We start from the raw sequence: 25,639 nt of genomic DNA, 5'->3' as shown, positions 1-25,639 counted from the left end.
GCCTGGGCTGGGCTTTCAGTCTGGGACTGGGTCAGCTCTGCATGGGCAGGTCCTGAGGTTATAAGAGGGGAAGAGAGGACAGGCTGCATCCGTCCTTGCCAGGGTGTCTGGCCTCCTGGCTTTTTGAGTAAACAGAGGCTGCAATCTCAGGAATTCTTTTCTACACCTTTCCTTTTCTTCCTGTTTCCCAGAAAAAGAGCATGGTGGTTGACTCAAGCTGGCTTTTCAGCACTTATGGACACAGCTCATAGGAAAGTGTTTTCCACGATGGTATCTACATTCTAGCACACTTAAGAGAGGAAAAGTCTGGTATCGGAAGTGACTTGCCTATGCCTAAAACCTGAAGTGGAGAATTTGAGACAGGGCAGGGCACAGTGCATTTGTGGAATTGTGTTTGTGATTTTTCTGTTATGGAAATAGTTTCAAAATCTTGCTCAAGGAAACAAATTTCCTCTGTCCCTTGATTATCTGTTCTGACTTTGTTCTTTACTACTTGATGTGTCTTTCTTAGACCAGCAATAGACCTTGTTTTTTTTTTTGAAAATTGATTTTATTGGTACATTTTAGTTACACAATATAATGACATTCATCATTGTAGATCTGTATCTTTACATAATATATCTTGATTCTTATTCATTCCCCATTCCCCTGCCCTCCCTTCAACCTCCACTATTTACAAAGACTTTGTTTCCACTTCTTCATTTTCTCATGTTAATTCCATTCTCTTCTTTCCTTTCCCCTACCTCTCCCACTTCCTCTCCCCTTTGAACATTTTCCTCCTCTTTCACATTATCTATTATACATTTTGATCCTTGTTTACACTTTCAGTTTTTTATATGAGAGAAACATCTTGGTATTTACACATGTGTGTTCCATTTATTTCACTTAAGTGTATGGCATCAATATACATCAATTTAGCTATAAATGTCTCTAACTTCTCATTATTTATGACTGAGTAGTACTCCATTTTATTTTTTTTAAATTACATGTTCTTTAAGCAGTCTCCAATTGATGGGCAACTGATTTGTTTCCAAGTTTTAGCTATTACAAACTGTGCTTCTATGAACATGGGTGCACATATATTACTATGGTATGATTCTTTTAATTCTTTTGGGAAGATACCAAACATGGGATTAGCTGGATCAAAGGGGACCTCTAATCCTAGTTCTTTGAGCTATCTCCACACTGATTTCCATAGTGGTTGCACCAGTTCTAGACCTTGTTCTGTCATGGTCCCTCACAGTGTCTGGATGGTAGAAGTTTTTCTGAGTCCTTGTGTTTCTGTTTCAGCCAGATCTAGGGTTTATCATAGCAGGGTTCAGTATTGCTGTCTAGAAATCTTAATAGTCAGGGGATGCACATGTGTCTAGGCCAGTCTGCACCTTCTTCTTTAGGCCCTGCCCCTGCAGAAAAATCTTCTCATAGAGAACAGATTACCATACTTGAGAGGTTCGTGTAAATGTAACAAAACCATATCCAACATCCCACTTTCCGTGCATCAGTCAAGATGAGCAGAGGAGGCAGATGTAGCAAAATACTCACAGATTAAGACCATCCCAGGCATTCCACCTGATCGCACCACACCTGCCTCATCTGGACCTTGAATGTGCTGAGCTCGCTCTGCACCACACTGCACACCCTGTGCAGCTGCTGCTGGCACTGAATGTCCCATGGCCCAGAAGACCCCACAGAGCTTGGTCACTGCACATGCTCCAGTGCACTGCTCCTGGTCTCTAATTCTCCAACAGAGTAAAGCAGTGTTATTGATACCTAAAGCTGGAGTTTTATCTGTTTCTGAACAAATCACTCATTTGTTTAGAATGCTAAACTTGTAAATAAATTGGCACATCTACAACAGCTTTTCATTCTTCAATATGAGACACACAGATGGGAGTATCCAATAGAGGTAAGCACTTCAAAGTAATGTTCTGGAAAAATCTTCATAGGAAGGGCTGGACCCAAGAGCAGAAGCAACATCTTAGAGTGAGTAGAAAACCAATTCAAATTTAAAAGCAACAACAAATATGGACAACACTTATAACAATTTGTTTAAGATTTCTCAAGAACTCCGAAGTGTGTGTCTCATGTGCAGAAAATCCAGTAGACATTGGAGTCAGGGATACTGTTGTTTTTATGCGAAGAAAAAGAAAGAATTGATGGCTGCTGTATTTCTAACACTACACAAAATGCACTCTGGACGGATGTGTGGATCCTTCCTGATGTTACACTTTCAGGAAAACTGAATTCATTCTACCCTGAGTGGTAAAGTGTTCATTAGTATCCATTTCCACACATTTGCTCCACAATTTTTCATGTGAGAGTTGAGACTTATATATGTATATAATTTGGTCATGAATTACCCCATAGCCTTAGGCTGGTATGTTCCTTTAAAATTTATATTTGAAATATCAGAGCTGATATTTTACAACCACATCACATTAGCATCTCCGTGATTGTTGGTAACAATCTGTGTGCCCCATTCAAACCCGAAGGTTAGTTTTCTTTCTTACAATATCATTTTCACCAATTCTAGTTTACTATGTATGCTGCAAACATATGGTTGCTGTGAAAGTCAGATGAAAATTATTTTTTCCCATTTAAAGCTGTAAATCTTTTACTTCTTGGTATTCATATGTATTTTCAAATTTCATTCTCCAAGAAGCAGAGAGAACATGTTGGGGAAATATCTGTGACTAGGCCTGGAGCTGAGCCTGAGACTTCTCCTGGTCCCAGAGAGCAGGCTGTGTCCTAGAGTACAGGACTGTGATGAATGTGTGTGGCCAGCCTGGGGCCTCTCTGGGGGTCCCTGAAGGGTCAGTGTGGAGGGTGTTTATGGAGAGATTTATGTTTCAGCCAGGAAGCTCTAATTAGAGCAGATTTCTCTCCATCATGTGTGTGGCTCTTAAATCTGCAGAGGCCTGGAGAACCAGTGCCCATGTTCCTTCCTGACAATACTGAGTGAGATGGAAAAATGGAGGCATCATTTTTCTCTTTACAAAAAGGAGGGAAACATTGGAGAGGACAGTCAGGGCAGCCATGCAGAGTGAAGCAGGAGACACTGAGAGAGTGGCAGGCCTTTGTGCTTCAGGGATTCAATTACACTATGTGAGTTGCCAGGCTGCAGGCAGAAGGTCACAGCTTATGAAGACCTGCACACCATCCTGAGACTTCTCAGCGCACTGTAGCATTCCACCTCATGTCTCTGTGAAGCCACAGGAGCCTGAGGTGAGTGTAAGGCTGCTTGAGCTTTTCAAGATTTCATCTAAATCCACTTCACTTTGTGACTGGTTAGTCACATCTCCTTGATCTTTAAAGTCATCTTTCATTTCAAAAATAAGACAATGCACAGGAGAAACTGGGGGTGTCCCCAGCATGGTGACAGAGCCACCAACCAAGGCTCTGCAGGAGCCTACAGGATCCACATCCTTGGCCACAAATAAGCTCCACACACCTAAATTACCCCTAGGATTTAGCAAACAGAGATGAAAACTTCATTTCCAGGATGATGGATGCAAAAGAAAGAAGGAGATGAAGGAACTTAAAGCCTAGACACAAAACCATAGATCAGCAGAAAGAGAGATGCCTGGAGCAGTCCTGAGCATGATGTCTATAGACAGAAAGAGAAGTATTTGAAGACTCTATGGTTTTATTCATCAATGACTCAGGACCCAGGTTACACATTTTCTCTAACCTGAATCTCAAAGTGTGTCAATCAGGAAATCCTCCGAGGTCCATGTCCTGAGCACCAGGTTCCTGTGAGTTTCCTCAGAATCTGATGCTGGAGACCAGGGTAAAATGCTTTCTGCCCCATCAGGGACAGCACACATTTAGTGCACATAAGGATGTGTCAGCTTATTACAAGAATATGCTTCTGTCCAGAAAGTACAGTGATAGGCCTGGGATCAGGACAGAAAAAATGATTCAGGGAGAATATTTTAGAGACTAAGCCCAAGCATGACAGGAGAGAGGCCTGCATGTCCCTCTGCACCTGTTCCTATGCTAAGCCTGCTCAGGGCATCCTGAGCACTTCCTGGAGGTTGTGAGCACCTCTGCAAGGAAGTTTGTGTCTGGGCTCACACTGATGTCCCCTCACTGTGTGTTGCACAGTAATACAGGGCTGTGTCCTAGTTTCTCAGGCTGCTCATTTGCAGATACATTGTGTTCTTGGCATTATGTGCAGAGATGGTGAATCAGCCCCTCACAGAGTCTGGGTAGTGTGTGCTACCACCACCCAGGTTAATTCACCAACCCACTCCAGCCTCTTTCCTCGAGCCTGGCAGAACCACCTCAGCCAGTCTCACTGAAGATGAATCCAGAGGCCACACAGGAGAGTCTCAGGGACACTCCAGGCTGCATCAAGCCTCCCTGGACTCCACCAGCTGCACATCAGCCTGGAAACCTGAAAACACAGAGACATCCTGCTCAGGAAGCTGCCACACAGGTCCACAGTTTAATTCATCTTTAGAATTTATGTGTTTAATTTTTTATTGTAAATTTGCACACTGTGAGAGACAGGTTTCTTATTTTGTGGTTCACCATGGGGGACACATTTACCCTAGCACATTTACTGAAGAGAACACCAAAGGCCAAATGTGGGCTTCTGCTGCTTCTCATGAAAATGATTTGACTGCACAGGGGAGGGTTTATTTCTCAGGATTTTATTCTTTTACATTCTTCTACCTGCAATTTTTGCCAGCATCATGCTGTTTTCCATAGTGTATCTATATTTAATCTTTATCCATCTATGACACATATTTTTCAAGAGTTCAAGAACACAGTGCAAGAAAAACCAACTCACCTTGAATGGGAAATCCACTGGTACTTGATCTCTTTCAAGGAAATCAACTTTAATTAGTTCAGGTCAAGCAGCTAAGCAAATAGCTGCTTCTAACCAGGTTTCTGGCAGTGACCTCAACTCAGGAGTCAAGATATCAGCCCTGGGGCCCTGATCCTGAGTCCTAAGCATTTGCTTCACAGAGGCAGAGAGGCTTCTATTCAGCTATACTCCTGGACTGAGCTGGGATCTGGGGTAGCACCAGGGTTTGCAAGATCCCTTGTTCCTAACCATGTCTCACAAGGCAAAGCACCAAGGCATCAGTGAGAGACAAGGTGAGAAGAGGAGGCTCCTGCCCACCCCTCTCCTGATCAATAGGAATCCGAGCCTGAGGGGCCAGCAAGGCCACCTTTATGTCCACCTGCAACTGTAGAACCTTGGCTCAGAGTGTTTCCCGGTGGTGATGAGGAGATGAAGAAGGCACTAAGTCAGCATCTGGAGTCTGTGCTGAGAGGAATGAACTTCATTTACAAGAGAGTGAGAAGCCCACACCCAAAGTGCTCTCCAAACCATGGAGTTCATGCTCAAGTGCAGGTGGCAGCAGACAGATGGGATCATGGAGACATGGGCTGACCTGCCAGCTGCTGAATTTCACAGAGCCACAGGGTGAACAGCAACAGGCAGGTCCAGTTTGAGAACAGACAACACTGCTCTCTCTAGGTCCCCAACACTGGAATCTACAGGAGCTATCCAAGGCACTGGACTACATGCTCAGAGGTGGGGAACTGAACACCTCCCATATCAGGTGATAACTCAGATGAACACATAGAAGAATGATGTTCAGCCATTCAGAGGAAAAGGCTTTGCATGAATAAGAATTGGGAAGCACTCTCAGGATGAGATCCCCTGCAGATGGGTCTGAGGGTGGAGGGCAGCCTTGCAGTCAAAAGGGAAATTGTTTTAATGATTAAATTTTTCTACACCTAAACACTAATGATACTGTGCAGTAAATTGAGTTGTGAAAAACTGTTTCATTGAATACATTATCATGTAATCCATGATGAAATGGGGTGGGCCTGATTCCATGAAAGCATAATACTGTAGGATCAGTGACATAAAAGAGCCCTGGAATCTCTGGGCCTTGGCTACAGATTGAGATGTTAATCACCTGAAGAGAAAACCCTCCAGGCTTTTCTCCACTTCTGCTCTAAAGTTGGCCCCCTACACCAGTGTGTGCAGAGCGCCCCCTGCTGGTCCTGAGTTTCCCAGCAGGGTGGTTTATGTCTGTGTATGTTTATCACTGTGTATCTTGCACAGTAATACATAGCTGTGTCCTCTGTGGTAACAGAGTTCAGCCACAGAGAGAACTGGTTCTTAGCTGTGTCTCTGGAAATAGAGATGTGGCTCTTGAGGGAGGGGCTGTAACCAGTACCACCACTGTAAGCTATGTACCCCATCCACTCCAGGCTCTTTCCTGGGGGCTGACGGATCCAACTCCATCCATAACCACAGGCTGTGATGGAGAATTCAGAGACTGTGCAGGTGAGTGACAGGGTCTGTGAGGGTTTCACCAGGTCAGGGCCTGACTCCTGCAGCTAAACCTGAGACAGCACACCTGGGGACAAGGAAAAACCTTCCTGTCAGTCACCTGCTCTCATAACCTTCCCATGGACTCATTTCTGACATTGAGGACACTCACCATGGGGACCTGTCACCAGGCACAGGAGAAGACCCAGCAGTCTCATCTTCTAGACCACAAGCCTGCCTTCTCCAGAGACCTCTGAAGATGGAGTCTGGGGATGGAGCTGTGAGCTCCCAAACCCCAAGAGGGGAATTTGAATCTAGACTTGGAGGATAAATTTGCATGAGGGGTGCCCACTTCCTATATGAGGGTAAGACTGTGGTCAGCCTGTTTCTGTTCCTTTTGTGCTATGGAGAGGAATCTCTTCTTCCAAATTCCAGTAGTTTTAAGTCTGTGACAAATGGGAATTTGATTTCAGAAGAATGGTGGAAGCAGGACAATGATGACACCACTGTCCTCCTCCCAGATCAGCTTCCTCCACTCCCTTCTTCCTTCTTGGGCCCCAGCCCAACACTCTTCTGTGCCATATGGGCTCTGTGAGGCTTCTTCAGGAATAATATGAGCACAGCTCCCTCTGTCCCTACTCAATCTTTCTCCTTTGGTGCCATCCATACTTCTTGAGAGCTTACTTCTCTGTCATTATTGTTGTCCGGAGAGGTCCTCCTGCCTCCTGCTTCAAGGTATCCTGTGATCCAAGTCCCACCTCATCCAGATCCAGCAGAAACTAGAAAGAAGGATGTGTGTCCTGTGCTTACCACACAGAGAGGTTTCTCTTCACTGGGGAAGAGGAGTCCATCTGTGTTAAATGTCCTGCCCACTCATGAGCTTGTGTATCTACTGGCCAGTCCTTCACTTTCCAGGTTCAGCTTCCCATCGTGGTCTCTGGAGGTTATTCCTATATTCAGAATGCTTATCTCCTTATAGTGGTCCCTTTTGAACAGTTATCTATTATGGACACCATGCAGACAACAAAAATGTCCCTAAAATTCACCCTTAACACCCCTTACTAATCATATTGAGGTCACATATATTTGTCTGTTGGTTTCCTTGAAAGAGAGTGTCAGTTTGTAGTCCAGGCTTTCAGGCTGATATTGAAAACACAGGTGGCCAAGCCTAGCCTCAAATTTATGTGGATCTTCCTTCCTCAGCAGCTTAGGAACAGAATACCAGGTATGAGACATCATGCCTGGCTCAAAACATATATTTGTTTTGGTTTGGTTTGTAAGGCTGGGTTTCAATTCAGAGTTCATGTTAGTCTTGATCAGATGATTCTACTTCCTTAGACTTCCATTTTCTGGGAATATGGATATGTATAACATCCCTATTTTGTGGGCCCATTCTTGTACACATCCTTAGAAATTTAGATCCAGATTTAGTTCCACAATTTAGTTTGTTCTTATTTTCTTATATTCCATATTTCTATTCTATTTGAAACATCTTCAGGATTCATGATAAAACTGACATAATTATTTTTTTCCAGGGGGTGAGAGTGGAGAGCCAGTTAATGAATTCCTCTCAACAAGACATATAGAGCTCATCACATCCAAGAGCTTTGAGGACAAGACACTCACTCTGAAGATTCACATAACATCTAAACCAAAGTGAAGTGGTCAGAGCTTGCCTTATTTCAGCAAATTTTCATGGAAGTCTTTGATGTTTCCTTCCAGAACAACATGAAGAACACTTACAATGACATTCCTGTGTCCTTTTCAGAGCAAAGCAGTCAGAATTAGTAAGGGAGCCTGAGCCCTGCCCTTGTGTGCAGGAACCACCTAGGATCTGCACTGTGTTCTTATGGGAAATCTCTAGTGATTTCCCTTGGGGACCTACACAAAGGCTGAGGGAGCCTCACTACCTGTCTAGGGGAGCAAGGAGCACCAGAGTTCATGCCCCACTCAGGCAGACATCTGCTCATGGTTATGAGAGTGGGAGTTCTGAGTAGGGGGTGAAAGCCCAGGTCCTTGTCTCAAGGCTAAAACCCTGGAGCTTGTTCACCTCCACAGATCCTCCATGGGCCAGATGGGGCTCCCTGTGTGAGATCTGCAACTGTAACACCCATGTCTGCCCCTTCCTATGCCTGAACTGCTGCCCTTTGTTCTCTATGGTTTCCCTTGAAAACATGTGTTGGTGCATTTCTTGATCATTAATCTATGTTTCAATTTCAGTAATATACCCAAGAGGACATGTACTAAAAATATGGAGGAGGATGTTTAGTCACAGGGAATGACTCTGTAGGAAAAGATTATTCTATTTCCTCTTCAACAGACATAATCATGGGTCACACCCTACTCTGACTCATTACCAGTAAATTTGATTTTGTTTTTGGCCAATCTTGACAACACAGGAATTATTTTAATGATTTCTCTATACATTATTGTGGAATTGTGAAATCTGAATCTGTGGACAAGCCAAGACCCCTGAAGAATAAAAGCTGTATACAGGAGAACAATCCAGGCACTCTGGGTGGATCTGGTGTTCAGTTAAGTGCACTGGATACTTCAGCTTTGCATCTGGTGGATTTCTAAACTGAATCATGTTAGTCAGCCTTTCTGTACACCATCAGTCACAGATCATAAATCCAGAAGACTATGAAACTAACACCTAAGAGTCATGACATGTTCTTTGAGGGAATACCTGCAAGATTCTAATGGAAAATGGAAAAATGAGAAAGTATTAAAACACATACATCCTACCAAGGGCCTGAGTCCTGCAGCTCTCCCCACACAGGCACCTGGGCAAGAGATCCTCACCATGCAACACATGGCCCCATCTATTTCTCTAATGGGACAGAGAACAAGATGATCCTGCTGTCATGCCCACCACATCCAGCCCTATTTCATTAGCACAAGTGTAGCCATGGTCAACAGGGATAACCAGGCCTCTAATGTGTGTTAATGTGGACCCCACACTGTCATTAGGAGAAGTCTTTCATCCCACCGCCTCTCTCTAACACACAGTCCTGGGATCTCAGGTCCTCTCTGCATGAGATTCATCCATGCACCTGCCCCCAAAAATAGAATCTGCAGCTTCATATTGGTTCTGGGGTCACAAATTCAGGCTGAGCCACTTCATAAACTTCCTGTTTCTTGAAATGCTTTGTTTCATTATTTCCTCTTCTTTTAGTGAAACAGACTTGGGCATACATGATTCATTGAAGTTTCCTATATTTTGAATAGGCTTGCAATGACAGTTGTCCTAACCCATGTGCTGTTGGAGGGAGTGTCTGAATGATTTCTACTCAGTGTTGATCATGACCACGGGGTAGTCTGGCTAGGAGTAGATGGAGCAGGCTCCAGTCTCACTGGTGAAGAGCAGGGTGAGAAGGAAGAATCAAGGCAGGAGGCAGGAAGCAGAGAGCATGGAAATGGTAGGGCAGATGCTCCTGAGTCAGCAGGTGAACTGCTTCAGTAGGGGTGCTCAGTGTCCTCCGTCAAGTCCTCAGGGGAAGGTAAAGCACCTACAGCAATGTGTGGACAGCCATATCATAATAGAGAATGTTACCCAAATATTCTCAGCAAAAAGGTTTGCATGAACCAGGACTGGATAACATGGAGATGTGGCTGATGGTGGATGGCATATGTACACTTAATCTGGGGATATTAATCATTAAGTAGTTCTAGACTAAAAATGACCTATACTGTGTAGTCACTTGGGCTGTAAACATGGATTTCCCTGAAAAATACAAAGTGCATTTTGTCATGAGCTAGACATTAAGAAACATAATGACCACCTCCATGAACACACAGTATTATAAGATCATAGGCTGGAGAGTTTCTGGAAATTCCATGGCTCAGTGTCCTGTGAGAGATGACAATCACATGAAATAAAAACCTTCAAATTTTTTCAACTGCTCTAAAATATATTCCTTGTGCTCCTGTGCACCCCCTGCTGGTCCTGAGCATCCCTGCAGGGAAGTTTGCGTCTGGGCTCACACTGAGGACCCTTCACTGTGTATCTCAAACAATAATACAAGGCTGTGTCCTTAGGGCTCACAGAAGTTAATTAAGGGAAAACCTGGTTCTTGACTGTGTCTCTGGAGATGAAGATGTGGCTAGGGACAGATGGGTTGTACTTAGTGATACCATCATGACCTATTTTTCCCAAGCACTCCAGCCTCTTCTGTGAGGTCTGGTGGACCCAGTTCCTGAGTCCAGTCAGGCTGCCCGTCTCTCCTCCTCCCTGAGTTAAGGGCTCCACATGGTGCTGGGCTGAGCCTGGGGACTGGGTCTCCTGAGGTGGCCAAGGAGAGGAGAGAGCTAGGTGTTCTCAGATCCCATGGAGAGGGATATGAAGGAGTGAATCTCCTAATCTGAAGCATGTTTCTGCATGAGACAACTCCTCATAATTGGGATTAAATTAGCAGATTCATTTTTAGATGATGATGATGATTACACACTTAAAAGAAAACTATGTTCCCAAAATTTACAAAGTACTTCAAGATTGGTACCAGTCATGTTTACGCATTAAGTAAAATTCATATATAAAAGATGAAAAAAGTCAATACTTCAATATGTACTTCTGTAATTAAATATAACAGAGAGAGAGAGTGTTGGATTCTTCACTGCAGTTTATGCATCGCAGTTCTGCTCAGGTCTTATGGTGTTAATAAATGAGGAAAACCCCAGAAGCTCTCTCTCAACTGCTTCCTTCTCTGCACCTGCTCCTGGGGGTCTGCCTACTTCTCCATGGAGCACAGAGCCACCTGCTGGGCCTGAAGCACCCAGCAGGGAGGTTTGTGTTTGGGATCACACTGATGTCCACTCACTGTCTCTCACACAGTAATGCACAACTGTGTCCTTGGGTCTCAGGCTGTGATTTGCAGATACAGTGTGTTCTTGCCACTGTCTCAGGGGATCGTGAATTGGCCCTTCATGGAGTCTGCATAGTATGTGCTACCACCATCATGATGTATGAGATCCACTCCATCCCCTTCCCTGAGGCCTGCCTGACCCAGCTTATGCCATTATGAAGGTGAAATCTGAGGTCACACAGGAGAGTCTCAGGGACCCCCCCAGGATGCACCAAGCCTCCCCCAGACTCCACCAACTGCACTTCCCATTGGACACCTGCAAACACAAAGACATCCTGGCTCAGGAAACTGTCACACAGTTCCCCTGTTTATCCCACTCATGTCCACTAATGGCCTCAGTATCTTTGGTTTCAAATAATTTTCCTTTCAAAATCACAAACAAGAAAATCCAGCACAGTGCAATCTCCATAGTTACTTCACTGTGTTGAGTCTTCACCAGGAAGAACACCTGGTTGTCTAGGCCTGGGGTCCTCTGAAGATCTGCAGTGTCAGGGCTGGGATGGTTTTCATCAGCACAGGGAGGCCCTAATTGCATGTCTTCCTGCTACATAGACAGCTGTGTGGATGCATAACTCAGACAAGGCAGTGCGTATGTCCAATGTGACTGTGCTGAGTGGGTGGTCTGATAACAATCACTTCATTCAAGAAAATATGAAAAGTTGTTGAGATCTTATCTTGGTACTTATCTAACTCTTCTACATTCACTTTTCTTGTTCACATAACACACATTTTTGTATTAATTTGTCTCCATTGGAAATATAATTATGAAAGCATGAGAAAGTTTCCTTTTTTATAGGAGAGCTGATGTGCTATAAATGTCCTCCCCACTGTCTGAGCCTGTACTCTCCTGAACCGAACAAATCAATTCCTGTTCCAGCTCCTGGACAGAGAGGGAGGCACCTCATGATGTTTCCAGTCCCCTCTTCCTGTGGTGAGAATATGTATGACTCTGCTCTGGTTTTGCTGTTTGCAGAAAGGAAACAGAAGAGTGCTCATGCTGATGCCTGTCAGTGAATCTCTCATTTTCAACTGTCATTAATGACTCTCTGTCACTCAATACTTTCTTATGTTATTTACTTCTGATGCCTCCTCAGATACAACACATAAACTGTCCATATATAAAGTGTACACCAGAAAAGTATTAACATATGTATACACTGGCAGAACCACACACCATCAAAGCAGTGAACACGTGTCATCCTGCACTGAATTTCTACACCTATCAAACTAAATTTAATAACAATTTTAGTTTCTGATGTAACAGATGCGTGTTTTTATAGCTCAACAATCTGCTAGTTATTATCTTCAGGCTTTGGCTATCCATTCAGTTTCAAATAGACATCTTGGGTAATTCCTGTGTTTGATGATATGATTAAAGCTTATATAAACATGCTTGTTGATTTTTTTTCCTACAGACATAGGATTTCAGTTCAATAATACTTGAGTATTATGTCTTGGTAAAGAACAAGATGGTCAAGCATTGAACTATAAGGTAAGTGACTTCCTCAGAAGTTACATCATTTGCATTTCTATAGCCAATAAATATGACTTAATGTTGCTTTGCCTCCTCACCGACATTTGGGATTACATGACATCTTTCTTTATGTCCATTCTAATAGCTGTGAGTTGGTATTCATTTTAAATTAATGTTCAGTGTGTAATACTGTACAGATTACTGACTTTCATTTTGACATGTTTGTATACACATACAACAACATTGGAAATTTTACCCATACCCTCTGTCCCATTCCACTGGATATTGTGTCTGCTTTTATATGACTGCCATGCTGTTTTGATTATGTTTTCTCATTTTTAAGGAATATGTTTTCTATGTCATAGCTAAGAAATGCTGAGCTGTTTCAAGGTCGTTTAAGTTCTGATCCATTGTCCTGTGTGTCTGTTCATCCAGTGGAAACATCACTGGGTGCTTGTACCTGTACATGATGTATCTTGGTTCTTATTTTTTTCCCATTACCTGTGTGCCCTTCACCCCTCCACCCTTCCCTATTTACATAGATTTCGTTTCCATTTTTTTTTCTTTTCTCATAATTTTTCCTTTCCATTTTTTCCTTTCCCCGTCTCCTCCCACCCCACCACCCCACCCCTTTGGACCTTTTCCTATTTCACAGTATCAATTATTAGTTATTAATGCTTTTAATCCTTATTTACACTCCCAGTTTCTCACACTAGAGAAACTATTCGGTATTTGCACGTGTCCTATTTATTTCTGGATACCATATCCTTAAGTGAAATAAATAGGACAGACATGTGTTAAGTACCGATTAGTTTCTCTGGTGTGAGAAAACGAAAGTGTAAATAAGGATCTGAATGTAAACAGATAATGTAAAATAGGGAGAATATATTTAAAGGGGAAGGAGAAAAAGAAGGGGTAGGGGGAAGGAAAGAAAGGAAAGGAATAAATATAGGATAAAGAAAAATGGAAACAACATCTTTGTAATTAGGGAGTGGTGGAGTGACTGGAGGGCAGAAGAAGAAAAAATAAGAACCAAGATATATTATGTAAAGTTACAGTACCCAGTAATGAATATTAGCCTATTGTATACCTAATATGTACCAATAAAATTAGTGTATAAACAAATTTTGAAATAAAATAAACTATATAAATATGCATTAACATACTCAATCTGATTAACATTACAGCAAGCCCTTGCTTCATTAACATGCTTATCATCTTTATCTTAACCTGTAGTCAAGAAAAATAATCCTGCATAGAACCTGTTTCATAACAAAATATATGGGAAACCTCACAGGACCACAAGATGAACAGCTACATTGAGTAGGATTACTATTTTTCAGTCTTCTGAGTACTCTCTACACTGACTTCCACAGTGGTTGAACTAGTTTACATTCCCATCGATGATGCTGAATGTTCCCTTTCCCTTGAAGCCTCTTGACTTTTTTTTTTAGTTCTTCATGATAGATTTTCTTTTTGTGATAGACATTTAAATTTGCATTTCTCCAGTGGCCACTTTTCTGAGAAATGAGTACTCATTTCCTTGGCCGGGTTTTTCACCTAGGTCTTTTCTTTGGGGTGCATAATTTTTAGAGTTCTTTATGTATTCCAGATATTAGCCCTCTGAGGAGTACCTAGTAAAATTCTTTTCCCGGTACAAGTATTGACCAAACTAAGTTTTCATGTCTCTATGTTCAGAACATGGAATGCCTGACTTACTCATGTTTCGTTATTTATTTTTAAAACTATGAGGAAGGCTTATGACTGCTCTACAAATATTGACCATGAAAATAATATTTCCTGAGGAACAAAATCATGATTTGCCATAGCAATTTTTTCTATCCTTTCACAGGTTTACATATTAATTGAAACTTATTTCTTTCCAATGTGAAACGCAGATACAAAGAGAGCTCTTACACAGTTTGCTAAGACAACAAGCCAAGATGCCCTCCACTGACTCCAAAGCCATAATCACCCTGTCTCAGCCTCTCCTGATGCTGGGACTAGAGGAATGCACCATCACATCTGGCTTAGTCCTTTACATGTTAAGTGACTAAAAGACAAACACTGATGTGTAAGGATTTACATTAAAATAATTTTGATACTGTAGAGTGAACTTTGGGGTACTAAAGCAGTGATCAGATCTCCAGAACTTTCTTCTACATTGAGACAGGGTCTCACTGAGTTGCCCATGCTGGCTTCCATTTTGTTTTCCTCCCAAGTCTTCCTCCTGACTTGGTGGGATTACAGGCCTGCATCGCCAGGAACTAAAATGATGGAAAAGTAAATATGTTCAGGGTAGAATCTCCTGTATCCTGAAAATCGCATGACTGGCTGGAATAGTGATATACACTGGATATCTTCCTGGTGATGGTAAAAAGCAGAAGTGAGCCACAGGGAACTCTGACACATGTTCTAGGGTTTAAAAAATTGACTTTGTATTAGGCAGTGAATTACATTCCATGAATTACATCAGCTATTTCAGATATAAAGTAGACATAATTTCAGATACCAAACTGGTGAGTAATTTGTGTTTAAGCCCAATTAAGGCTAGAGCAAACTCTATACTATTCACTGCACTATGGTATTCACTGCTCGATTATATTTCCACTGTTACAAGTTTATCACAATGGAACCCCATCAGAAATTGAGCACCATTTGTATTCAAAAACACTGTATAAAATATTTCAAAACATATATCACTGTTAAAAAGAAAGGGAAAAAACCAGACAAGGAGAACAAATGGGCCTCACAGTCACAGTCTGCATAAGCCTACGTGTTTTAACGTGTTGGCACTTATCTCAACGATGAGACACTGTTCCTTATGGATAATGAGAAGATATTGCATAAATTTAACTCTAAAGTTGGTAAAGCAGAACACAATCTGAATCAGAAAGTAGTAAATTTCCTCTTTTTATTAAGCTGTTTCTTTTCCTTCATGGCCTTATTTCATCTTCTTAGTTAAAGCAATATTGATCACCAAAGAGAATGTCAATCCCAGCAGCAAGGAATAGAGTAAGGGCATTTGCCTCATCACATCCAATAATTATTCTTCCCCAAACAACTTCACTATGAACAAAAATTCCTTTGACAATGTTGTAAATGATAAATCATTCCATCAATTATACCTTTTGGAGAGAGATTTATTACTACCATTCATGATATCCATTTCCAGACAAGATATGTTCTCTTGCTAACCTGTGGCAATCACAAATTCACAGCAATACGGTTTATTTTTAGATGCAGGTGCTGGAAAAATTACCACAAAATTAAAAGTCATCATCATATAGGCATGAAAACTAAAATGTTCATGGAAAGAAAACAAAATTTTAAGTAAGCCATAATATTGACTCCAAATGAAAGGAACTAGGCAAAATTATGTAGTTACTATAATATACAATTATGTTGGGATATATGCAGGTGTTTTGTCAGGATATGATAAACACAATATTGCTAATATACACGTTGTGTGAAAACAATTGACCTTCCTCAAAAACATATTCACAAGCCTCTCTCACTTTCCATCAAATATAAAATAACATCAAATACAAAAATATCTTGTTAAACAGAATGTGGAGTATATACACCAACAAAATTCAAATCAAAGCTAGTGGGAAATGCCAACAATTAAAAAGCAATTACCAAAATTTACTTTGTCAGGGTCTAGTCCTCCCAACTCTAAAACCAAAATGAAATAAATACTACATAAATATCAACCCTACTTGACAGTGAAAAATTCACTTCAAATCACCTTAATTAGGAGACACTATATGTTAAGTTCAGAGACATTGGAATACACTAAAATATATAATTGTCAACTCAATTTTTTTCATACTAAAGACCACAGATACATACATCAGATATTTAAAAGCAATTGAAAAACAGAGTAAATATGCTTTAGAGTATTTCCATCAGAGACTATATTTTCTAGAAAATGAAGAAATATTGACATCAAAATTTTAATATTATCTCTACAGCTCTCCAATGAATGAATACATTTCATAGAATTTTATATGCATATATATATGTAGGGTTTCTCATATATATATGTAGGGTTTCTGCCCCATGTGACATCTTCCTTGTATTTAATAATACCTGTACATGCTGTATGCTTTCCTACACTGCTTATATAGGCTTTTTCCCCAGTGGTCTCTTCATGTATTTGACACTGTACCAGATGAACTTTTTTACACATATCTTACATAGTGACTCCTTAGCATGAATTTTTTATCTACAGGATGAAGGCACTGCATCAAATCTTTTCCCAATCTGCCTACATATTGTTTGACCCAGTGTGCCTTCTTTCAGGTATTTGATGGCACTTTTGTATACTGAGTGCTTTCCCACATTACTTACATACATAGGGGTTTTGCCCAGTGTGAATTTGTTCATGTGTTTGACCAGTTCTCTGTTGACTGAAGCCTTAACACATTACTGACACACACGGAGTTTCTTCTCATTATGACTTCTACAATGTATTTGAAAATATTTTCGTGTAGGGTACGTTTTCACATATCATTTACATACATAGGGTCCTTGTTGAGTGAAACCTTTCATGTTTTTGACAATGACTCAATGTTCTGAATGCTTTCCCACAATGCTTACATACAAAAGGTTTCTCACCTGTGTGAATTCTTTCATGTATTTGACAATCTCTCTTTCAGTTGAAAGATTTCCCACAGTACTTACATACATAAGGTTTCTCCCCAGTGTGAATTCTTTCATGTATCTTGCAGTCACTCTTTTGATTGAAAGAATTCCCACAATGCTTACATACATAGGGTTTCTCCCCAGTGTGAATTCTTTCATGTATTTGACAATATCTCTTTTGGTTGAAAGATTTCCCACAATGCTTACATACATAGGGTTTCTCTCCAGAGTGAGTTCTTTCATGATATTGACAGTGACTGTGTTTGCTGAATGCTTTCCCACATCCCTCACATACATAGGGTTTCTCCCCAGTGTGAGATCCTCTATGTCTTTCAAATAAGGATTTCTCAGCAAATTCTTTTCCACATTGTTTACATACACAGGGTTTCTCTCTGGTGTGAGTTCTTTCATGACTATGACACTTAGTGTGTGTGCTCAAAGTTCTACCACATCGTTCACATACATAAGGTTTATCTCTAGTGTGATTTTCTTCAGGTATGTTATAACAAGTCCGTGTAGTGAATGGTTTTCTACATTGCTTACATCCATAAGGTTTTTGCCCAATGTAAATTATTTTATGTTTGTCAAAGGAATGACTATGCGATAATGCTTTCACACATTCCTTAGTTACATAGGGCTTCTCTCCAGCATGTATTCTTTCATTTGGTTGAATATAGTATGAAGACATAAAAGTTTTCTCACATTGTTTGTACACATATGGACTCCCTACACTATGCTTTCTTTCCTGGATTGGAAAACAACTGGGTGTGCTGGAGGCTTTCACATTTTTCTTACCTAGAAATGTTTTCTCCCCAGGGTGAGTTTGTTCACTAAGATCAGAGTAGGTTTTCTCACATTGCTCAGACTGATGTTGCTTCTCTCTGGTCTTTCTCATTTCATGTTTTTGAAAAGAATGGAGATCACTCCAGTTTTTTCCATATTCATTACATTTACACAGCATCTCTTCCAATCTCAAACATCTGTCTGCATCATTTCTGTAAAGGAAAAAGGACAAAAATAACAATCACAATGAAAAAGGTCTCCATATTAATAATTGATCAGGACAAGTTCTCAGTTGATGCCTGCTAAGAAATTCTGATGATAAGTTGACCTAATGGCCTGGAGCATGCCTCCAAAACCCCCATCCTCATGGGAATGGTTTTCACGTGGGAACAGTACTTGGCAAATGTTTGCAAAACACACTATCAAGTTTCATTTTAGGGGATGGGTACATATTTGTGTCATATTGATCATTTTTATATCTTTTCACTCATCACTCTCCCCTTCTCTCCTTATCCTGATCATCTTTCTCATCTCCCAAAAGTCAGCCTTTCTGTTTTCTGTCATCTTTCCCTTATTTTACTCCCTAAACATATTTTTAGTTTCTCATTTAAAATTTATTTCACTTAACTTTATGAGATGGAGTCCCATCTTATTTCATTATTTGGCAAGTGATAGAAATTGTTCTTTTTGGTTTATTATATAGAATAGTTTTTTTAGTGGTGAGAATTAAATGCAGGTCTTAGCAGGGAATTATATTTCCAGCTTCACTGTTTTTTATTCTGAAAGAGATTCTTGTTGGTCATTAATTTGCTTGGGCTTAACTTCAATTTGTCATCTTACAGACTCAGCTTCCCAGACTGAAGGCATTATAAGAATGCACCACCATGCTGAGCCTATCCCACATTTTAATCATCCAGGCACCTGGTGATGGGCATCTAGGCTCTTTCCAGAGCTTGGCTGTTCTGAATTGCTTCCAGGACTTAGATATTGAGAATACCCATGGTGGCCCACTTTTGAACACTGGAATTCATGTATCCCTAAAATATGATCACTTTAACACATTTCAGAATATACCCAGAGAGGTACACTTGGATCCAAAGAAAACATATATTTTTACTTTTTGAGACATCTGTATATTGATTATCATAATGGTTCCATTTTACATTCCCATCAACTATGTGTGAGGCTAATTTCTAAGAGTTTTAAAACATGGACAGCTCAATATTCTGGAGGATATTGTGAAACATCTATTGCAACAACACTAGCAATCATTTGCATTTTGAATACTTCTTCCATGTTAGCAATTTTCTAGATAATGTATGTCTCATATTCACATGCATACATGGATATTTTAAAGATAAGTTCCTGGCAAAGTTCAAAATTTATCCATTTCATATCTGCATATATACAATACTTAAATGCAGTCTCCTACATTACTATGATGTTGATTATGAAATTTTTTATACTAATAGAGCAGATAGTGTCACTTGTTGCATAATATCAGTAACACTTTAGTTTCCTATATTAGAATATTTCTGTATTTGACTGTGACATTATACAAAAGGAACCTCTATGCATCTCTGGAAATTTCTGTGAGATTAAATAAATTGGAACACAGCCTCATTTCTTCAGTTTCCTTGATTGTAATATTTCTGCTTTCACATTTATTCTTGAGGAATGTTCCTTTTTCTTGTGAGTGAAAATTACCTTAGATTTCCTGAACAATCTTTGTATTGCTCCTCCATTTGCTGGTTACCACAAGTTCGTTCTGAATTGTAGACATAGAAATATAACAAGTCACTATATCATTATATAAAAATTAATAGATTCCAGTTAAATACATGGTATAATATAACCAGGCCTGAGACATTCTTCAAATGTTACAACATTCTACTTAATTAACCTACATCACTGAGGTGGTTAATGAACCTACATCACTCATCAGGAGGCTGAGGAAGGATGAGTTGAAGGCCAGCCTGGTCTACTCAGTGAGTACGAGCCCAGCCTGACTGTCTCAGAAAATAAATAAATAATTTTTAAAAGGGAAAGAAAACAACATCACTGAGGAAGGTTGTATAAGTAAGAAAATGATGTTAGCCTTACGTATAGCAGTCATATGCATACATGTTTCCCACGTTACATCTATGTAGATCTTCTTTTGGGGTGGATTCAGCAAAGCCCATTCCGCCTCAGTAAAGTTCACAGCTACATCCTCAAAGGTCACAGTCTCCTAAAGAATGACAGGTTTCTGATGGGTCAGATGCACACCCCGAGATATCTCAACTCCATTCATGAAAAGCTGAACTGAAGATGATTTCTTCAAATATTAGTTCCATGTCATGGTCATCAAGCCCATTTATATGTAAATATTTTCACAGTAATTCTGCTGCTAAACTGCAACACATTGCTAAAGTAACAGTGGAATAGTAGCACTGGTTCTCCTTCAGGAACACCCACATTGCACTTGTGCACTGTCTCTAAAACAGAGCTCATAAAGGGAATCTGCAAATCCCAATCCAAAAAAAAACCAAAGGCACACAAATATTTAATGTATGGTTCTGATATACCATAGATTATATCTCTTTTCAAATTATTCACAGCATTCAGTACAACTTTCTTTGCATTCATGGAGAATTTTGAAACTTGAATCTGGTTTCATAGAAAAAACTTAATTGAATATTAAATAAGGTTTATGAATAATTAAAATGCTAAAGGAAACAGTTTTCTTGGAGCAAGTCTATGTAAGATCAATGAAATAGGGAAAAGGTGGCATATTGTCTTATAGCTCAGTGACACCAAATGGTCACCTTTCACTCATATATAAGAAATATAAGGATGGTATAAGGGAAGGTAATGAGGGGATGAATATTAATGAAATACATTAAATATAATGAAAACCAAAATATCACAAAGTAATTCATCATTAAATACAAAAGGAAAACTCTAACCATGTGTGGTGGAATGTGCCTGTAATCCCTGCACTTGGGAGGCTGCTATAGGATGATTGCCATGAATTTGAAGATTGCCAAGTGTTCAAGGTCCAGCCTGGGCTATGTAGACAGTTCAAGGGCAGTCAAGACTGCAAAGTGAGGCTCTTCCTCCAATTCCTCCCTAAAACGGAGCACTAAAAAAACTTACTGTGTCCTTCACTACACACATCATTGACTTGTTAAAACATTATGGCTGTGGGCCAGTGATTTAGCTCAGTGGTACCACGTCTGCCTTGCAAGCACAAGGTCCTGAGTTCGATCATCATTACAAAGAAATTATGGCTGTACACTACAATAAAAGACTAACATTCAACACCATGTCAGCAAAGTGAAAGCTTGCATAATACACATGAAAGACATTCAAATTCCACCTTTCATATCAGTGTATGATTAGTAGAGAGAATGAGAAATGCACCTCGGGAAAGGAAGACAGTGCAATGGAGCCACAGGTAAATAGAATATTGATTCATGATGGAGCTGGTGTAACACAACCCTGGAGGAAATCACATTGTGTTTCACTTATGTTCAAGGAAAAATAGGTATGTACTTGGAAATCTGGATCATATACTCTTCTATGTACATAGGTTACATATTAAAATGGGAAAGATAAACTTGAATGCCTTGAAGAATTTATAGTGAAAAAACATTCAGAAAAGAAAGCGTTTTCTCATAAAAAAAAAAAATCAGGTAGAGAACCTGGAAGGAAGCTCCCCCGCCGTGATCCCAAGCTCCTAGGGCAGAGAAGCTGAGCTGGTCCAAACACCCAGAAAGAAGCACCCCACTGCCATCCCAAGCTCCTAGGGCAGAGAAGGTGAGCCGCGTGGGCGCCAGAAGCATCCCCCCACCCCGTCGAGGAAATGAGAAGACATGTAAACAAGTCTCAAAAACAGACTTCTGGATCACCTACAGCAACCCCAAAGGGAAATGGGATGAAACAATCTGATACTCAACCACCTGGACTCTCTGAACTGGCAACAAAAGAGGATCTGGGAAAAATGAAATCAGAAATAATTACTCAGATAACAGCAAAGATTGTGCTCATGGTGCAAGACATGATTAATAAATCTAGAGAGGACACAGATTAAAAAAAAATAGAGGATCTGAGGAACATGATGGAATCTCAACATAGGAAACAAATGGAATCCATAAAACAGATGCAAACAGATTTCCAGGAGATTAAAAACTCCATCAAAAGTCTGTATGGCAGAATGAACCAATGTGAGGATAGAATTTCAGATATAGAAGAAAAGATTGCACTTAGTGACCAGGAAGAAAAACTGCTTTAAAACTGAAAAGCAACACAAGAAATCAATTCAGCAGCTGCTAGACAATCCAAAGAAGAATAACATAAGACTGATTGGAGTCAATGAAGAAACAGGAGAGAGTGCAGATGACATAAAAAAACTGTTCATCAGAAGAACTGATGGCAGAAAACTTCCCAAGGAAGGGAAAAGAACTTGACATACAGATAAGTGAGGCATATAGGACTCTAGCTAGCCTTGATCAAAAAAAATCTACACATAGGCATATAATAGTTAGGATTCCAGAAATCCAACAGAAGAACAAAATTCTACAAGCAGTGAGAGAAAAGAAACAAATCACATACAAAGGAAAGCCCATCAGAATCACAGCAGACTTCTCAGTGCAAATCTTCAAGGCAAGAAGAGCTTGGAGTGATGTATTTCAAGCCCTAAAGGAAAACAGCCTTCAACCCAGATTGATGTACCCTGCAAAAACTATCTTTCAAAATTGATGGAGAAATAAGATACTTTCATGACAAAGGGCACCTCAGGAAATTCATGAATATCAAACTGGCACTCCAAAAAATTTTAGACAATACCCTAGGAAAAGACAATGAGGATCACAACCCCAGGAAGCCCAGCAGAATGAATCCATTGGGCGTGACAAATTAAACGCAAAGGAGAATCCAACAAAAAGAAAAAGTCATGACAAGGCTTTTAAAACTTTTAACTTCATCTCCCTAATAAGTGTATAATTCAATCTTGTTATTGTACTGATTAGTATTTTTCTGATTCTAGAGTTGCACACCTTTCCTTGTGCTTTACTGGCTATTTATCATCTTCTTATGTCTAGTTTTTAATTGGGTTGTCTATTAAAGAGCTCTAAGAATTCTTCACATATTCTGGTCATAGGTTATATGCCTTGTAAATATGGTCTGTTTAAGGACTACTTTTCATTTTAATGATGTCATTTAAAGTTCTAAATTTTGATGGAATCGCATTTATCAATTTTTTTCTTTTATACATCATGTCTTTTGTATCCTAGGTAGTTCTTGCCTACCCTGAATTCATAAACATTTTCACTTATAATTGCTTCTTAAAGTTTTATACTTTTAGGCTTTCATATTTAGGTTCATAGATCCTTTCAAGTTATTTTTATGTATGGAAATAAAGGGTTGAGGTTAATTTTTTGTATATGGATACCAGGTATTCTAGTGCCGTTTGCTGAAAATACTCTCTCTTCCTCAGCTTTTGAATTGAGTTTATATTCTATAAAATGCTAATGTTAAATAATCTTTCAAAACCCAGTGTACCACATATGTGTGGTTCTATTTCTAGATTCTCTGTTTTATTCAAATGATCTATATGTCTTTCCTTACACCAAAACTGCCTTGATTACTGTAGCTTTAGAAGAAGTCTTAAAATTAGGTACTAAATGTCTTCCAACACTGTTTTTTTTTTAACTTTTCTAGCTTCTTTGTACTCCTACATAACTTTTAAATTTCAATATCCAATTCTTCATTTATAGCAAGTATGCACAGACCTGAATTTTTATATATAGCTTGTTTTCTAATCCTGCTAAATTCAAATACAAGTTCTAGGGGCTCCTAGAGATTTCTTAGTATTTTCTCTGTAGATGATCATTTCATCTACATATAAAGATTTTGCTTCTTCCTTGCCAATCCTATCCTAATTGTGTCATTTTATTGCCAGACTATTTTGGTTGGGCCTACATTTCAAAGTTTAATGGACAGATAAAGAGTAAGCATATCTACCCTTGTTCCCCACCTTAAGGAGAATGCATTGTATCTTCTCCATTCATATAAGGTGTTCTCACTGGAAGTATGGAGTACATGTCTTTAATCTGTTGAGAAGGTTCTGTCCTACTTCTAGTCTCCTGATAGCTTTTACCATGAACAGCTGTAGAATTTAGTCCAATACTTTTTCTCCAACTAGTGACAGGGTCATATGGCTTTTTCCTTTCCTCTGTTAAAATGATGACTTTTGGGGGTGGATCTTCCAATGCTGAACCAACACGGCCATCCCTATAACAAAACCACTTTCTACATACTGCCAGATCTGACTTCTAATACTTTGCTTTGTTAAACAAATTTCTATCTATGTTCATCCTTTTTTCTTCTATTATCTTTATCCAGTTTTAGGATTAGCATAATGTTGATTTCCTAAAATGAGAGGAGAAGTCTTCCTTCTTTTTTCTGCTTTAACTGTTTGATATAATTCATCAGTTAAAATGTATATGAGCCTGCTGTTGTCATATAGGTAGGTTTTCAAGCTAGGAATATGCTTTCTTTAATAGGTGCTACTCAAATTTTATATTTCCTCCAGAGTTAGTTTCATTAATTTGTCTTCCAAGGTAATTCTTAGAAATTGTCAAAATTATTTCAAAACAGATTTGTGAAATATGCTTTCTATATCCTTTTAAATTCTATAAAATCTGTGTTAATGTCTCCTAGATCTTGATATTATAATTTTAAAAATGTATAATTGATATTGTGTAACAGGAAGAAAAGGTCTAAAGGTGCAGGGGAAGTGGGAGGGGTAGGGAAAAGGAAAAAAGCGAAAAGAAAATATATGAGAAAAGGAAAAAAATGGAAACAAAATCTTTACAAATAGGGAACGGTGGAGGGGGTGAAGACAGGGCAAGGGAAGGGGGAAAAAAAAGAACCAAGATACTCATATAAAGGTACAAGAGCCCAATGATGTATGTAACTGTATTTTATACCTAAAATGTATCAATAAAGTTAACAGGGAAAGAAAATCAGGTAGACATCAGAAGTAGAAGGAGAAACTGAAATCTATGGAAATCATAAGAGATCAACAAGGAAATATATGCTGGGTACACAACATAAAGATTTTGTATAGAGAATAAAGATTAATCTAAAAAGTAACTATAACACATCTGCCTCAAGAGAAACACTGAATATAAAACAAGATTCAACTCTTGAGAATATCACTAAAGAAAACTGAAGTGTGGAACAACACAATCAGTAGACTTATCAAAAAATGGAGAATCAGCTTCTACATTTCATACCCATCACCTTTACTTTGGAGTTACCAAAATCCACAGGCCATTAACTTCTTTCCAATATCCAGGAAATACATCGTGCTATTATTCCTGGGAATAAATGTGGTTGTTTTCAAGTAAAATTGAAAAATCAGGAACTTCATGACCAATGAAATGGATGAGAAATACTTTTCCTTTCATTCACATATCAGCACTTGTGAACAATAGCGAGCCAGAAATTTAAACTAATAAATACAAAAAACTCTCACAAAATATTTCCCAATGCAATATCCATGATAGTATTGAAAAT

At 39.5% G+C, this 25,639-nt stretch overlaps 1 protein-coding gene across 5 annotated transcripts in view; it reads right to left on the bottom strand.

The window, feature by feature from the left end:
* Positions 1 to 38: 38 nt before the first annotated feature.
* LOC101725263 (zinc finger protein 709-like) overlaps positions 39 to 25,639 on the bottom strand; it is a 29,922-nt gene continuing 4,321 nt past the window's right edge. For 3 of the 5 annotated variants that reach the window (XM_087199705.1, XM_087199704.1, XM_087199703.1), the window contains exons 2-4: positions 20,177 to 20,303; positions 19,781 to 19,841; positions 15,538 to 18,285 (exon numbers count right to left, since the gene is read on the bottom strand). In XM_087199705.1, the coding sequence (XP_087055831.1) occupies positions 17,301 to 18,285; positions 19,781 to 19,841; positions 20,177 to 20,303 (1,173 nt within the window). In that variant the 3' untranslated portion in view covers positions 15,538 to 17,300. Of the gene's footprint in view, positions 4,400 to 4,483; positions 15,056 to 15,537; positions 18,286 to 19,780; positions 19,842 to 20,176; positions 20,304 to 25,639 lie in introns of those variants that run through there. The other 2 variants (XM_087199707.1, XM_087199706.1) reach the window with 2 other exon arrangements.

Source organism: Heterocephalus glaber, unplaced genomic scaffold (genome assembly GCF_053883595.1).
Source record: "Heterocephalus glaber isolate CG9 unplaced genomic scaffold, H.glaber_assembly_v1.0 deba00001724, whole genome shotgun sequence".
Classification (NCBI taxonomy): domain Eukaryota; kingdom Metazoa; phylum Chordata; class Mammalia; order Rodentia; family Bathyergidae; genus Heterocephalus; species Heterocephalus glaber.
The sequence above is the reverse complement of the archived record's forward strand: the minus strand, read 5'-3'. Positions and strand labels throughout refer to the sequence as shown.